The sequence below is a fragment of the Chiloscyllium plagiosum genome, unplaced genomic scaffold (assembly GCF_037043375.1).
Source record: "Chiloscyllium plagiosum isolate Xiang-an unplaced genomic scaffold, Cpla_swu_hap1 HiC_scaffold_1, whole genome shotgun sequence".
Lineage (NCBI taxonomy): Eukaryota > Metazoa > Chordata > Chondrichthyes > Orectolobiformes > Hemiscylliidae > Chiloscyllium > Chiloscyllium plagiosum.
Genome location: NW_028270139.1, coordinates 112,736,898 through 112,752,221, shown reverse-complemented (window position 1 = coordinate 112,752,221; position 15,324 = coordinate 112,736,898). Strand labels below are relative to the sequence as shown.

General features: G+C 38.8%; 1 protein-coding gene across 2 annotated transcripts in view; it reads right to left on the bottom strand.

Moving 5' to 3' along the window:
- The window catches only part of nol6 (nucleolar protein 6 (RNA-associated)), a 127,391-nt gene that overhangs the window by 38,907 nt on the left and 73,160 nt on the right, over positions 1-15,324 (bottom strand). For both annotated transcript variants that reach the window (XM_043700311.2, XM_087989987.1), the window contains exons 16-18: positions 11,332-11,469; positions 3,624-3,741; positions 1,425-1,579 (exon numbers count right to left, since the gene is read on the bottom strand). In XM_043700311.2, the coding sequence (XP_043556246.2) occupies positions 1,425-1,579; positions 3,624-3,741; positions 11,332-11,469 (411 nt within the window). The remainder of the gene's footprint in view (positions 1-1,424; positions 1,580-3,623; positions 3,742-11,331; positions 11,470-15,324) is intronic.

The window sequence follows — 15,324 nt, the reverse complement described above, 5'->3', positions numbered from 1 at the left end:
TGATGTGGTCCATCTATTGTGCTCTTAGGAAGCATCTTGCAGCATTTTGAAGCAGCAATAATGAAAAAGCAATATATTTCCAAATCAGGCTGGTTTGGATAGGGACTTACTTACTGGTATTCCCAATATCTGCGGCCTTTGATTTTCTAAGTTTTTTTTAAGGTACTGCCAATTAAGGTCTTGCAAGTTACTACAATGCATTTTTCAGAGTATAAGGCATATATGGAGGCAAATAAATGTTAATTACCACCAATCTGGAGTTACTTCAAATTGAAGGCTCAAAGTAATTTTTTTCCCTCTTTACATGCTTGTCATTGAAGCCCTGCATATTAAGAGACAAAACTCTTGCAGAATGATTATTGGCTAAGGATGTCAATGAAGTACGATTTCTAAACACAATTTGTAATTAGTTTCTTCAGACAAGATTGACAGACTGTCTTAAGAAGAACGAAAGGTGACCTTATTGAAACACAAGTGGACTTGAGAGGATAGATGTGGATAGTTATTTCCTCCTTGTGGGAGAGTCTAGAATCAGAGGACATAACCTCAGTAAGAAGTCAGCCAGCTAAGACAGAGATGAGGAGGATGTTTTTCTCTCAGAGTTGGAGAATCTGTGGAGTTCTCAACAGCACAGAACTGTCAAATCTGTGTTCTAAGTACAATCAAAGTTGAGATAGTTTATAATTATTAAAGGGTTATGGGGAAAAAGCCGGAAACTGGAGTTAAGGATTATCAGATCAGCCAGAGCCTGCTTGGGACAGCACAGAACATTTCTGCAAGGATTTGTTTGCATCTGCTCAAAGAACATGATGTTGAATGGTGCAGCTGATTCAATGGGCTGAAGGACCTACTTTCGCCTCTGTCGTAAGGCTCCATTAGAAGTATCTTTTTTTTTAAGAAGCCCTACAATATGGAAACAGGCCCTTCGGCCCAACAAGTCCACACCAACCCTCAGAAGAGCAACACACCCAGACCCATTCCCCGACCATATGTATTTACCCCTGACTAATGCACCTAACACTATGGGCAAATTAGCATGGCCAATTCACCTGACCAGCACATCTTTAGATTGTGGGAGGAAACCAAAGCACCCAGAGGAAACCCACTGCAAAGACATAAAAACATTCAGTCCTAAAGAAACAACAACTCAGATTGCTTATTAAAATCACTTAGCAGGAAGAATTACTTTCTCTAACTCTCCACTCTTAGCTTAAATTAACTGACAAAAAAAAGCCTCTCTCTTTCTGTGCCAAGTCTATACTTTCTGACTTTGGATGAACAGCTTCATTTTTTTAAACTAGCCTCTGTAACTTTCTTTCCTAACTTTTTGCAATGTTCTTATGCAATGTCAAAAGAGATTAGCAACAGATTAATAGTGTCTAGAACAATACAGGTTTATGTCTCACATTGATATTTTTAAGTACCTTATACACATCAACGTGAGTGGCTGAAGGATGGGAAGTAAGTTGATGCTGTTGTTGCAGAAGGTCAGCCAATCGTATGTGAAATGCTGCTTTGATACGTTTTATTGCATCTTTGTTTTGAGGCCATTTTCCACTTCCTTCCATGTGACAGATTACTAAATGACAAAGAAAGTGTACATTTTACAAATTTCTGGAAGATAGTTGCACACAGTTGGCTCCTTCAGTGTTGCACTATCTCTGGGCATTTTTTTTTTCAAAACAGCAATGCAGCATACAGGGAGACAATGAAACAACAACACTGAGTCAAATTCACACAAAACATTTTACTCAAAAGATAATTATCTATAAAATAGTTGCGGTCAGCTCATCAATACCCAATTAGTTTGGACTGACTAGCTACAAAATAAATGTAAAATCCAAGTTAATTTGAAAACATGTTTTATAGTCCCTCTTTAAAAATTGAAACCTTCTGGAAATTCTGACTTCTGACCTAAATAGAGAAATCTGGGTGGATTATGTTAAAAATGGCAAAATTGAGTCAAAATATAGCTCTCAGGGTGAAATAAGCAGGAAATTGGGCTGAGAACTTTGGTTAGAATTTAGACAAGGTCGTTAAACTGATGTCCATCTGCAGAAGAACTTTTTTAAAAATAGTCAAGAGAAGTTCCCATTTAATGTCACTGACAACTCTATTCAACCCAAGTCAAAAGAACCCATGAGTGTGGAGAAGTGAAATCAATTTGACTTAACATTGTGAGCTTGATTTCAGTGGCTACTGAAAAAAATTAGGCAGCAGACTGAAGAAGTTCTACTTTGGATCAAGGACAAAATACAAGTTCCATAACTGGTATTTGAACAAAAAGATGATGAATAGGCGAGAGAGAGAGAGCGAGCGAAACATACAGACTGAGACTGAGACAGAGACACACGGATTCACACAAAACTTTATGTTTCACATGACAAAATTATTACATTAAAAAAAGTTACGCTCATCTCAGGACTACCCAATTAGTTAACTCATTAGCTACAAAAATTATCTATTTAATATCCCAATTAATTTGAAAACATATCCTACAAAGACTGAAACCTTCTGGAAATTCTGACTATGCTATATACTTACGATATTATTCATCTCCTTGTCATCCCCCATTTATAACATGCCTTTTGCTTGATATTTGTAAATATTTTTGAACCAAACTGTTCAGAGAGATGTTATGACACTGCTCTGGAGCAGGTGAGACTTGAACCTGGGTCTTCTGGCCCAGAGGCAATGACAAACCACTGTGCCACAAGAGTCCTTCTATGATGAAAGCTATGTACTTGACACAAGTATTATCATAATTTTTAAAACTTGAATTTCAAAATAGAGAGAGGTATCCCAACTGTTCTGGGAAAGATTTTCTTTTAAACAAAACAGATCAGAGTAACATTCTGGAATAATGATTTAAATTCAGCATTTGTCAGAAAGCAGGCAACTACAGATTTGAGATGGTCATGGAATTATTATATAATGTTAGTTCTACAATAGATAGGGCAAATATTCCAGGTTCAACATTCTAAATAATCTAGGATTGAGCAAATTTTGTTTTGAAACAGAGTTGAATTCAGAAGCAAGTTTAGTTGTCCTCATAGAAGGGATCGCAGGAACAAGTTATCTCAGCAGAAGGTTTTAGTTTTTAAAGCTCCTAAACCAGGAGAGTTGATTAGACACCTACTTGTTATTAGAACTGAGAAAATTCAGGCTCTCAGGCTTTGTTAAATGCCCATGCCAGCAGACTTCAAAAAGTGTCACTGAATTCTCTCCATAGTCCGAGGTAAAGAAACAACTCGCCAAAAAAAAGAATAAGTCTTAGCACCTCACCCACTGAATAGAAATCCTCCACTTATAACTGCCTTGTTGGCTAAATTAAGAATAATGGATGTTTATTTAAAACTGAGACTAAGATTCAAACACATCGTGGCTATTTTAGAGTAGAACATGCAGCCAAAATTTCTTGTACTGTGCCACTATCAAAATAAATTACTTGTAAGATCACTTTGAAGATCTGATAACCACTACAAACAAAGGGAGGTTTTGAAGTGCACAATACAGAAGGCAATTGGCAGAAAAGAAGCAAGTTGTGTATCAACCAGGTGAATCAACAGGACAGTCAAAGACCATTCAGATCAATAAAAAAAAAATTTTTTAAATCTCTTTACCTTTCAATGCTGGGACATATACACCGCATGGCTTTTGATTTGAAGGAAGCAGGCATTTGCTTTTCACATCCTTGATATAATAAGAGTAATCTGGTTTCACCGGCACTGGTGGAAAAACCTATAAAGAAAGAAATCAAATTATAAAAGCTGACAATGTAAAGAACTTATGAATTAAAAATGAATGCACAGAAGTAAATCATTTGCTTGATGTTAGCAAACCCTACAAACGGGATTAGTAAGTGAATATAACATTTTGACTTTGTTTTATTTTGATGTCGGGAGTCCATCAGTTTACAATGTTGTTTTCTCTCCTCTATCCCAGCTTCCAGACACATACAATAACAAGCAAAGGGCAATACATGGGGAGTTATCAAGACAAGTTTAATTTCAGCACATTAACTACGTTAGTAAAGCAGCAACAGCAACTTGTATTTATAAAGAGTTTTTAACGTCAAACATTCCAAAACATAATGCGATTGTGGGGATATTACAGCAAATAATAAAACGTTTGTTCGAGGAGGAAGACAGATTTTAACTGTTAACTTAAAGGGAAAAAAAAATGAGAGTTTGATGGCGAGGTTTAGAGAGGACATGTCACAGCTTGGAGCCTGAAACACTGCATACCAATGATGGAGTGATTAAAACCAGGATTCGCAAAATGTAGGAATGTGGATATTGCAGGGTAAGAGGAGGTTATACAGATATAGAACAGAGGGAAGTAGAATACAAGGATGAATATTTTAGAACTAAATTTTAACCAGTTTGCCTAACTAGACATCAACATAGCTTAGTGAAATGTAATTGGTGAGTGGGATTCTGTGAAAGTTAGGATGATCTCAGGTTTATGGAGACTAAAAAAAAGTCTAACTAAGAGAGCATTGGAATTGTCAAGCTGACTCGATAAATTAGGGCTGAGGTTTACAGAAGATGGTCTAGAACAGATTTTCTTTTATTCTTTCATTGGATGTGGACATTGTCAACAAGGTCAGTATTGGTGGCTTGTATCTAATTGTCCTTGACCAGGGAAGGACGGTAGATTTAATTTCCAAAAGGAGATTAGTGAACGAGATGGGATTTACAACAATTGACACTGGTTTCCCACCTATGATCAGACTAGCTGTTAAATTCAGATCTGCCATGGTAAGATACAAGTCAAATGTCCTCAGAGCATTAACCTGGTATTGTGTAATACTAGTCTAGTGACAATACCACTATGTCATTGCTTCTCCCACATTTATGAAAGCAGAAGTAAGCAAGCTTAATGAAACTGGAAGGACCACCTTGTATTGACCTAGACATTGGAAATAACAACAGCAAAAACAGCCCAGTCAAATCTTCAAAGTCCTCCTTACCAATATCTGGTGGGCTGGTGCCAAAAAATGAAGGAATGATCTCATTGACTGGTCAAACAACAGCCTGACATGGTAATACTCAAAGAATCATACCACACAGACAATGTCCCAGGCAAAGGCATCATCACCCCTGGATATGTTCTGCAGCACTAGCAGGGCAGGACTCACTGCCTAGGTCTTGCTGCACTTTGGTGGCACAGTAATATGCTATCGAGGGAGAGTTCCCTGGGGGGACCTCAATATTACAATGTACCATTCTCGGCTGATGACTCTATACTCCTGCAAGGCACTGAAGGTGGCAAGAGCACAAAATGTACTCTCGGTGGGGGATTTCAAAGTACATGATCAAGAGTGGCTCAGCAGCAGGACTACTGATCGAACTGATCGAGTTCTAAAGGATTTAGCTGCTGGACTGGTCTGCAGCAGGTGGCGAGGGAAAAATAAATGGAAAAAACATACTTGATCTCACCCTCACCAATCTGCTTTTTGGAGGTGCATTGGTCCATGACAGTATCAGTAAGAGTGACCACCACACAGTACTTTTGAGAGACTCCTCTTTCTATTGATAATACTTTACATCATGTTTTGTGACACTATTAAGGTGCCTAAATAGACCAGACCTCAAACAGATCTAGTAACTCAAGATTGCTCAGAAATGCATGTCCACCATCCACAAGGCACAATTCAAGAGTGTGATGAAATACTCTCCACTTGCCTGGATGAGTACAGGTCCAATAACACTCAAGAATCCTGACACCCTCCAGGATGAAGCAGCCACATGATTGAAGCATATCTACAAACATTGATCCCCTCCACCATGACTGCACTGTACGGACAGTGTGCACCATCAAGGCTCCTTCAATAGTACCTTCTAAACTCACAACCATTTCCATCTTGAAGGACAAGGGCAGCAGAAACATGTGACCACCACCCTCCTGCAAGATCCCTTCCAAGTGACTCATCATTCTGACTTGGGAAATATAATCGCTATTCCTTCTGTGCCACGGGATCAAAATCCTGGAATTCCCTTGCTAATGACATTGTGGGTCTACCCACAGCACACAGACTGCAGCAGTTCAAGGTAGGATGCTCACCACCAACTTCTCAAAAGGCAACCAGGGACAGGCAGCAATGCTGCGTCCAGCCAACGATGCCCACATTCCATGAGCAAATAAAAAAAGATAGGTATGACAGACACATAATAGAGTCAAATTTACAGGAAAGACAACAAAGGCAGTAAAGTAGAATTGAGATAATGATCAGATCAGCCTTCATCTTATTGAAATGTGAATCAGATTTAAATGACATACTCCTGCTTCTACCTTAGCACTCTGTCAGTTCAGGGTTACGGACAGTCAGATTCTGGTCTCGATTTGAACTGAATGAAGCACCCAAAAATTGTGACGTCCAAGTTCATGTCAGAGGTTATTAATATTGCAGTGAATAATCCACCTCTTGACTCCACAAGTCAGGAATGGAACAGAATACACTCCACTTTCCTGAACGACTACAATTCAAACACTCAAGAAACTGGACACCCTCCATGACAAAACAGCTGCTTGTTTGGCATTACATCCATATTCAATACCTCCACCAACAATGCTCCGTAGGAATATGTGCATCATCTAAAAGATGCATGCAGCATTTCACCAAATCTCCTTGAACATCATCTTCAAAACCCACATAATTAATAGCATTGAGAACAAAATCAACAGGTGGATAGGAACTCCTCCACCACCTTGGTCTTGGTTTTGATCTTACCACTATTATTTTGGAGGAATTGTCTGCTTATCTGGGACTGCAGGTCAAAGAAGTAGTGTGACAAATTAAAGACAGTGACATTTCAAAAGGAATTCATTAAAGGAAAAAGCACAAAAACAGAGAAAAAGAAAGGAAAATTCCATAACATGAAACTCACCGGATTGTGCCTGCTGATTAATTCTGAAACCCATTTCCAAACACTGCCACATTTTACAGGTAACAATCACCATGGACACTGTTGCACCATTTGTTTTCAGTAACTACTGTCTACAAATATTAATTTGTGTTTTAAAAAGGTACATCTTAATGCCTTTGACTTTCTACTCCATGCATTTTTACAATTTATTGTTCTTTTATGGGAGGTGTGCAACACTGGCAATGCCCAGGATCTATTACTCATCCTAAATAGTTTAGTAAACTGAGTGCCTTGCTATAATAAAAACAAAGTGCTGGAAAAGTTCAGCAGCTCTGGCAGCATCTGTGAAGAGAGAAACAGAGCCCCATGACTCTTCTTCAGAAGCCAAAGAAAAGTCATAATGGACCCAAAATGTTAACTGTTTCTCTCTCCATAGATGCTGCCAAATGAGCTGAGTTTATCCAGCACCTTCTGTTTATATTCCCCAGAATGTTAGCCTGGGCTTACTAGTCTAGTAACACTACCATTATGCGAAAGCTTCTTCCCTTTTTCTCTGTCTTTCTTTTGCTGGTCTCTGTGCAACACACAATGTTCCAAACTTAATAGTTAGGTGAGTTACTTGCTGACAATTCTGCAACTGTGAGCAATAACATCTGTCAGATGACATTCTCTTCCACTGGCCTTTCTTGATATGCCAAAGTGCTTACTCCAGGTCTGAACTTGAGAGGAACAGTTCCAGGCAAACATCTTGTCATATCTTGAAACATGTTGATGAAATAAGCATTCTTTGGTCAATGTAACAGCATGACACACAATCAGTATTTGCCAAGTTGCTAATCTCAGTGGCCTCACTGCCAGATAAGCCAAAAACAGACAAAATTCCAACACGGAGATACCAAAGGGTCCTCAATCAGTCACATTCAGACTTTTCTGAATACTTTTGCTGAAGAAGATGTCAATACAGCTCACTGATTGATCCTCAATTAGAGGAGATCAAGCAGGTTCTTCGGAGAGAAAAAAACGGTCAGAAATAGAGCCACAAGGAATTGGTGACAAATATTTGGCAATATTCAGTTAATGCCTTACAATTAATTACGTCTGTTGAAAAGATTGTGCACATGGTATAGTGTAGCATAAGAAAGAGTGCATTTGCATTTATAATGTACCTGTAAGCAGTACTTTAATGTATGCATAAAATTTCAATATCAAAGTAAGTAAAGAATTATTCATTGAAGCAGAATGTATGAAAAATTTGGATTGCTCTCTGATCATTTTTAAAAAATGACTGTGGTTTAAAATCTACACAATGTAAACATGAAAACAGATGCTGAGAGTTTTTAAGACTTTGTGGAGAAACAACCCAAGAAAGTTAAATTACTGTGGGAAAATTTGCAAGGATTAGCCTATAGATTCAGCAGCTGGTCTGCGCTACCTAAATTCCCAGAGTGCCCTCTATCGGGAAGAATGCTCAGTTGTGGTTATAAGGAATTCACAAATGTGTTCATTCATGCACCAAAATATTGCTATCTGAACAGAGATTAATCGTCAATTATGTTCTGTGAAAAGTAAGTTTTCTTTAAAATAATCAATAATCGCAGTCTGATTTTTTATATAGAACAGTCTCAACCTTTTTTGCACACATTTACAAATAAAAACTTATTTTCTCAGAAACTTCACCCATAAACCCATTTGAGGAATTAGTTCTTCATAACGAACCAACTACCGTCAAAATACAAATTCAAAGCAGCAGCAGCTCAGAGATTGTATTCAAATACGTATTTACATCTGAATGAAAATACCACTGACAGGGTGATCACAGGGTTTCTCTACAAAAAGACTCGTTTCTGTAATATTTAGCTAGGAAAGGATGCCACAAGTGCTTCTTGCGGAAATACAAGCCAGTAAATGTTGTTTGAGATCCGAAAGATTTTCAACCATGACTGAGACAATAATCAATGCAGGTAAGGGCAGAGGCTTCCAAAATTAAGTCCCAAGGCCATGTTTTTCTCATTTTGACATTCTGCACTCCAGCACCAGATTGATATATCTGGGTGGAAGAAAGTTGTAGAAGGATTTGCAATGCCTGACAATAGCCACAATGTCCACATTCTAGACTGTAATCCTACACTGCTTGCTGATCATTCAACACAGCTACACCTAAAGGCTGTGAAAACCCAGCGCCATCTCTTCCATCAGGAGTCAGTAAAGTATTGTCTACTTGGCTCAATCACCTCAAGACCAGTATGAATCAATACATTGCCCCTTTGCAGAAATGAGCAATGAATTCTGTTAAGAAAACTGCAGAAAGGCAATTCAAACAATGAAACATCTCCCAGAATAAGCTCTGGTAGTAAAGCTAAAAAGCCCTGAAGATCTGCTGAACAGCTGGTACCTGCATGGAACAGTAACATGGAAAGAAGAGGCTGCGTATAGTTCCTGATCTCAGCCAATATCCACATACGTATCAATTACAGCAAAGTAGCAAGTTCAGAACCCTGTTTGACTCTTCTCTGCCTTGGTGAGTCTAGATTCAAGAAATCGCAATCTCAGATCAGATAACAGCCATTTAGACATGGGATTAAGAGAAATGTCTACACTGAGAAAGGTTGCAAGAGTTCTCTACCCCAAAGAACCAAGGACACTCATTCATTAAATACATTCAAAATAGAAATCAATAAATGTTTGGGCACAAAGTGAAATCAATAGGGTTAGTGTGGAAAAGTAGAGTTGAAATAGAAGATCAGTTATGATTGCACTGAAGGGGAGAGAAGGTTCACAGGATTTAGTAAACTGTTCTAGCTCCTGTTTCTTAAGTTCTAATGAAGACCCTCAGCAATGTGGTTGACTCTTAAACACTTTCAGAAATGGCTCACAGAACCACTCAGTTCAAGCACAATTACGAGATGAAATTGGTGGAGCTACAGATAGTGAGGAATGTTGCCAAAGAATATAACAGGATTTGTATCAGTTAGTAAGTTAGGTGGAGAAATGGCAGGTGGAGTTTAATCTGGACAAGTGTGAGATAATATTTTGGCAAGTCGGGTGCAAGAGAAAAGTATACAGAAAATGGCAGGACCCTTAAGAGCACTGATAGAAAGAGGGACCTTGGGATGCAAGTGCATAGCTCCCTGAAAGTAGTAATGCAAGTGGATATGGTGGTATGAACCTATAAGGCAAGCTTGCCTTCATAGATAATATCTTTTATACTCAGTGCCCTTAAGTCATGTTACAGCTATGTAAGACTGGTTAGATCATATTTGGGGTATTGCACGCAGTTCTGGTCAACACACTATAGAATGCATGTGGGTTTTTTGTCGACGGCACAGAATAGTTTTACCAGGATGTTGCATGGATTAGCATATTAGCTATTAGGAGAGATTAGACAAACTTGGATTGTTTTCACTAAAACGTTAGAGGGGATAAGGAATGATCCATTAGAAATGTATAAAATTTTGAGAAACATGGGTCGGGTGGAGAGTACTAGGGGCCATAGGTTTAAGGGGAGAGAGAGAAAATTTAGAAGGAGATGTGCGACTCAAGCTTTTTTCTTTAAAACAGAGGGTGGTAGGTGTTTGGAATCTGCTGCCAGGAGAGGTGGTAAGAACAGATAGAATAGCAATGTTTAAGAGGTATTTAGACAGACAAATGAAGAGGCAGGGAAGAGATGTTTATGGACTACATACAGATTCAGTTCCACAGAATCCATACAGTGTGGAAGCAGGCCATTTAGTCCATCAAGTCCACATCAACCCTCCAAAGAGCATTCCACCCAGACCCATTCCTCTATCCTATCCCTGTCACCCTATGGCTAATCCAGCTAGCCTTCACATCCCTGGTCACTACGGGCAATTTAGTATGGCCAATCCACTTAACTTGCACATTTTGGACTGTGGGTTGTGACACTGTGAGACAATAGTGCTTTATTCCTGATGAAGGGCTTTTGCCCGAAACGTCGATTTTACTGCTCCTCGGATGCTGCCTGAACTGCTGTGCTCTTCCAGCACCACTGTCCAGAATCTGGTTTCCAGCATCTGCAGTCATTGTTTTTACCCAATAGTGCTAACCATTGAGCCATTTAGAATGGCATCATGATTGGCACAGGCATGGGGAGCTGAAGGACCTGTTCCTGTGCTGTATTATTCTATAACAACAAAAAGAAAAAGAAAATAAAACATTGAGGAACGTAACTCAAATCAAAATTTTAGGCTTCAGCCTTGTTTCTCATTCTCAAGAATCAGTGCTGCATAGCAGGAAGCACATGGGAACTGTACCAGAGTGGAACAGAATTTGACCAAGACCTCCTGGTTGCTTTGCACATAATAACCACAAGCAATAATCTAAAACTATGAACACTGTAGCAACTAGCTCGATGACATATGACCTTAGACTGGAAATTCCAGCACTGGTCAACTTAATACATTCTTCACAACATACTGAAATTTGCTAAATACCAACTTACTTCCGTGAATCGGAACACAGGGTGTATCCCTTGGACTGATGTGACATTCAAGGGAAGTCCATTGAGATTCCAAAGTTTGCGGCTCAGGTCATCGTATGACTGCACAACACTAATGTTCTTCTCCTCCGGCCCTGCAGACTGAAGTAGAAGGTGCAAACTTGGTGAATCTTACTGAATGCATCATGAATCAAAAGAAAATAATGTACTGTTATTAAATATGATGACTGATTCTTACTCATTCCTGTTTGTACTTTGTTACTTTAAAAAATATGTTGCTTTCAGAGCTGGATACGCTAATGAGCAAAAGACTTGTACGAAACCATGTGGGCAATTCAGCAGAAGCATTTGAGAAGCAAGTTGTGTACATAAACACAAACTATAGTTTGAACTGTTAAACAACCAGAGTGTGATTTGCCAAGTAAACTGAATCCACGCAACCTAATCTGTTTTAATTATCGATCACACAAGAAATAGAACACTGATAACCTTCAGAAAATCCTAAGAACTTGAAAGTGCATGGTAAAATAGGGTAGAATCAGCACAGCTTCATCAGGGGAGGTTATGCCCTGACAAATCTGTTAGAATCCTTTGAGAAGGTAACAAGTAAGTTAGACAAAAGAGAGCCAGTTGATGAGCTCGATTTGGATTTCCAGACAGAACTTGACAAGGTGTGGCACAGGAGGCTGCTTAATAAAACAGAAGTCCATGGTGCTAGGGGCAAGGCTGGATAGAGGATTGGTCGACTGGCAAAAGACAGAAAGTAGGCATAAAGTGATCTTTTCCAGGATGGCAGCCAGTGACTAATGTAGTTCCATAGGGGTCAGTGTTGGGACCACAATTATTCATGTTATACATTAAATGATCTGGATGAAGGAACTCAGGGCACTGTTGCAGAGTTTGCAGTTGACACAAAGATAGGTAGAGAGACAGGCTGTGTAGAGTAAGTGGGAGGCTGCTGAAGGACTTGGACAGGCTAGGAGAGTGAGCAAAGAAATGGCAGATAGAATGCAATGGGAAAAGCGTAGTGTTATGCATTCTGGAATGAATTTTAGAGGTATAGACTACTTTCTTAACAGGGAAAGGCTTTGGAATTCTGAAGCACAGAATGTCTTAGGAGTCCTAGTTCAGGACTCTCTTAAGGTCAACATGCTGGTTCAGGTCACAGTAAGGAAGGTAAATGCAATGTTAGCATTCACTTTAAAAGAGCTCACAAACAAGAGGAGAAATGTATTGCTGAGGTTGCAGAAGGCTCTGGTTAGCTCGCATTTGGAATACTGTGAACAGTTTGGGGTCTCGTTTGAAAGGATGGATGTACTGGTGTTAGAGGGGGTCTAGAGAAGATTTACAAAATGATCCCTAGGCTTATCATATGAGAAGCAGTTCAGGACACTGGATTTAATGGAGCTTAGAAGGATAAGGGGGATCTCACTGAAACTTACTGAGAAGCCTGGATAGAGAGGATGAAGAGATGATGTTTCCACTAGTAGGAGAAATTAGGATTCAAGAGCACAGCCTCAGGGTGAACTGAGATAAGGAGGAAGTTCTTCAACCACTGGATGGTGACTCTCTGGAACTCATTGCTGCAGAGGGTTGTGAAGCCAAATAATTTAGTGTATTTAAGACAGAGATAGATAGGATCTTGATTTGATCCCCATACCAGAGTTACCCAGAGAAGGCAGGAGAATGGGGTTGAGAAACATAACTGCCATGACTGAATGGCTTAGCAGAGTGGATGGGATGAATAGCCTAATTCTGCTCCAATAAGGGTCAATCACAGCTATAGGAATACATGGTTTATATCTATCAGAAATTAAAAACAAAAAGATTCTAATAGCTTTTATACATACATAAAATGAAAATAACTTAGAAGCAAAGAAATTATTACAGTAGAATGAGGAAATGGCAGCAACATTGAATAAATAATTTGTGGATATATACAAAATAGAAGTTACAAGTCACATGCCAGAAATAAAGGGGGATAAAGGATTGCAGCAATTACCATTTGTTGTCAAAAATGTTGGGGAAAACTTAAGGAACTAAATTCCAATAAATCTCGAGGACGTGCTCACCTAGATCCGAGAGTTCAAAAGCAAAAGCCAGTAGCTGAAGAGATAGTGGATGCATTGGTTATGGTTTTCCATCCCAGCAGATTGGGATTAGCAAATACAAATACAACATTAGAATTCAAGAAAGGAAATAAAATAGGAAATACAGACCAGTTCGTGTGACATCAGTCATCAGCAAGTGCTGGAACCTGTGACGAAGTCAGTCTTGACAAAAAATTGAAGTATGATCCAAAATGTTAACATGATCTTCAAAAGTGAAATCACATTTAACAACTTTGTTTTTTAAAGCTGCATTTCGTGAATGGATAAAGACATACCAGTGGATGTTGTGTACGTGACTTTTTTCAAGGTCATAATATGCAAGGGTTCAAGGATTTGAAATAACATATGAGCATGGACATTGGATTGGTTAAAGACAGGCAGAAAGGAATAGGAATATATGGGCATTTTTGAGTTGGAAGGGTGCAATTAGTGGAATGCTGCAAGGATCAGTGCTGAAGCTTCAGTTATTTTCAATCTATATTAATGACTTAGATAAAGAACTAGAAGGCAGTGTACCTAATTTTATTGAGAATAGATCATTTGAGGGAATGCAAGTTGAGAAGAGACAAAAAAGCTGCAAAGAGATATAGGCAAGTTAAATAACTGGGCAACAAAGTGGAAAATTAAGCAAAATGTGGGCAAGTTGGAGGTTAGCTGCTTTCAGTTCTAATGAAGAGTCACACAACTTGAAACGTTAACCCTGTTTTCTCTCCACAGATGCTGCAAGACATGTTGAGTGCCTCCAGGAATGTGTGTTTTTGTGTGTTTAAGATTCTGAAGGGACTTGACAAGATGGCCATGGAGGTTGTTTCAACTGATTGGTAGATCTGGATTGTGAGGCAAGTCACAAGATAAAGTGTTGGTCATTTAAGTTTGAAAACACTAAACAGACATATGTTCATACACTGAAGTACTTTTTGGCATGGCAATTAAGGAATTTGCTTGCTCCTGGTCTCAAATTGGAATGTGCATGTGATAAATAACTTTAGTAACATTAAATTTCTGTGAAAAACATTAAAGTGCAGTTTTAATTTATTTTTCTCAGCAGCTATCTGTCTCAGGGTGCTTAGCCAATCAATTTCAACAGCATTGCCAAGAGCAATAGCTCCCATCAGTTCAGCCCTGCCACCTGGAGGAGGTTCCACTCACTACAAATTGAATAAAATACCATTCTTTCAAAATTCTCTTCAGTGCGCAGGTCAACAATAGATATTTATTTTGCACATTTAACATAATAAAATGATCTATGCCACCTCACAGGAGCATTATAATAAAGGACATGGCACCAAGGTACATAAGATGATGTTTTGTCAGATGACCAAAAGACAAATGGCCTGGTCAAAGAGAAAACAGCCAATGCCTTCAGGATAGAATATTTAAGTGCACAAAAAAAAAACTTTTTTTTCTCCAATGTGCATGACATTATCTGCAACTACACTAACAATAAGACAGTAAACCTCTGATTTGTTTTGTCTCAATTCATTGGATAACTCAATGCATCTTCATTTTAAGCTAAATCAAAAATCTATTTTGTGTGTTTGCATGTGTGTCTGTGCATAGGGATTTGGAAAAGTAAACGGGGCGGTTTGCCAGATCAGGATGATACCTGACACATTCCTCGCACCAGGGAATCTTTTCAGGGGCAAGCTGGGAATAAGACAGGCCATCTGCTCCACGGAGGCAGACAATCATTGCTTCCAAAAATCACTGGATTATTGACAAGTACCACAGAATTTGTAAACTGCTAAATATTACATTCCTAGTCAAAAAAAGGGAGAAAGGCAAAATGTGAGTAACTATTGGCTGACTTGTCTAACATCCATTGTTGGAAAAGTATTGGAATCATTTATTAAGGAAACATTTGGAAAATCGTAATCTAATCAAG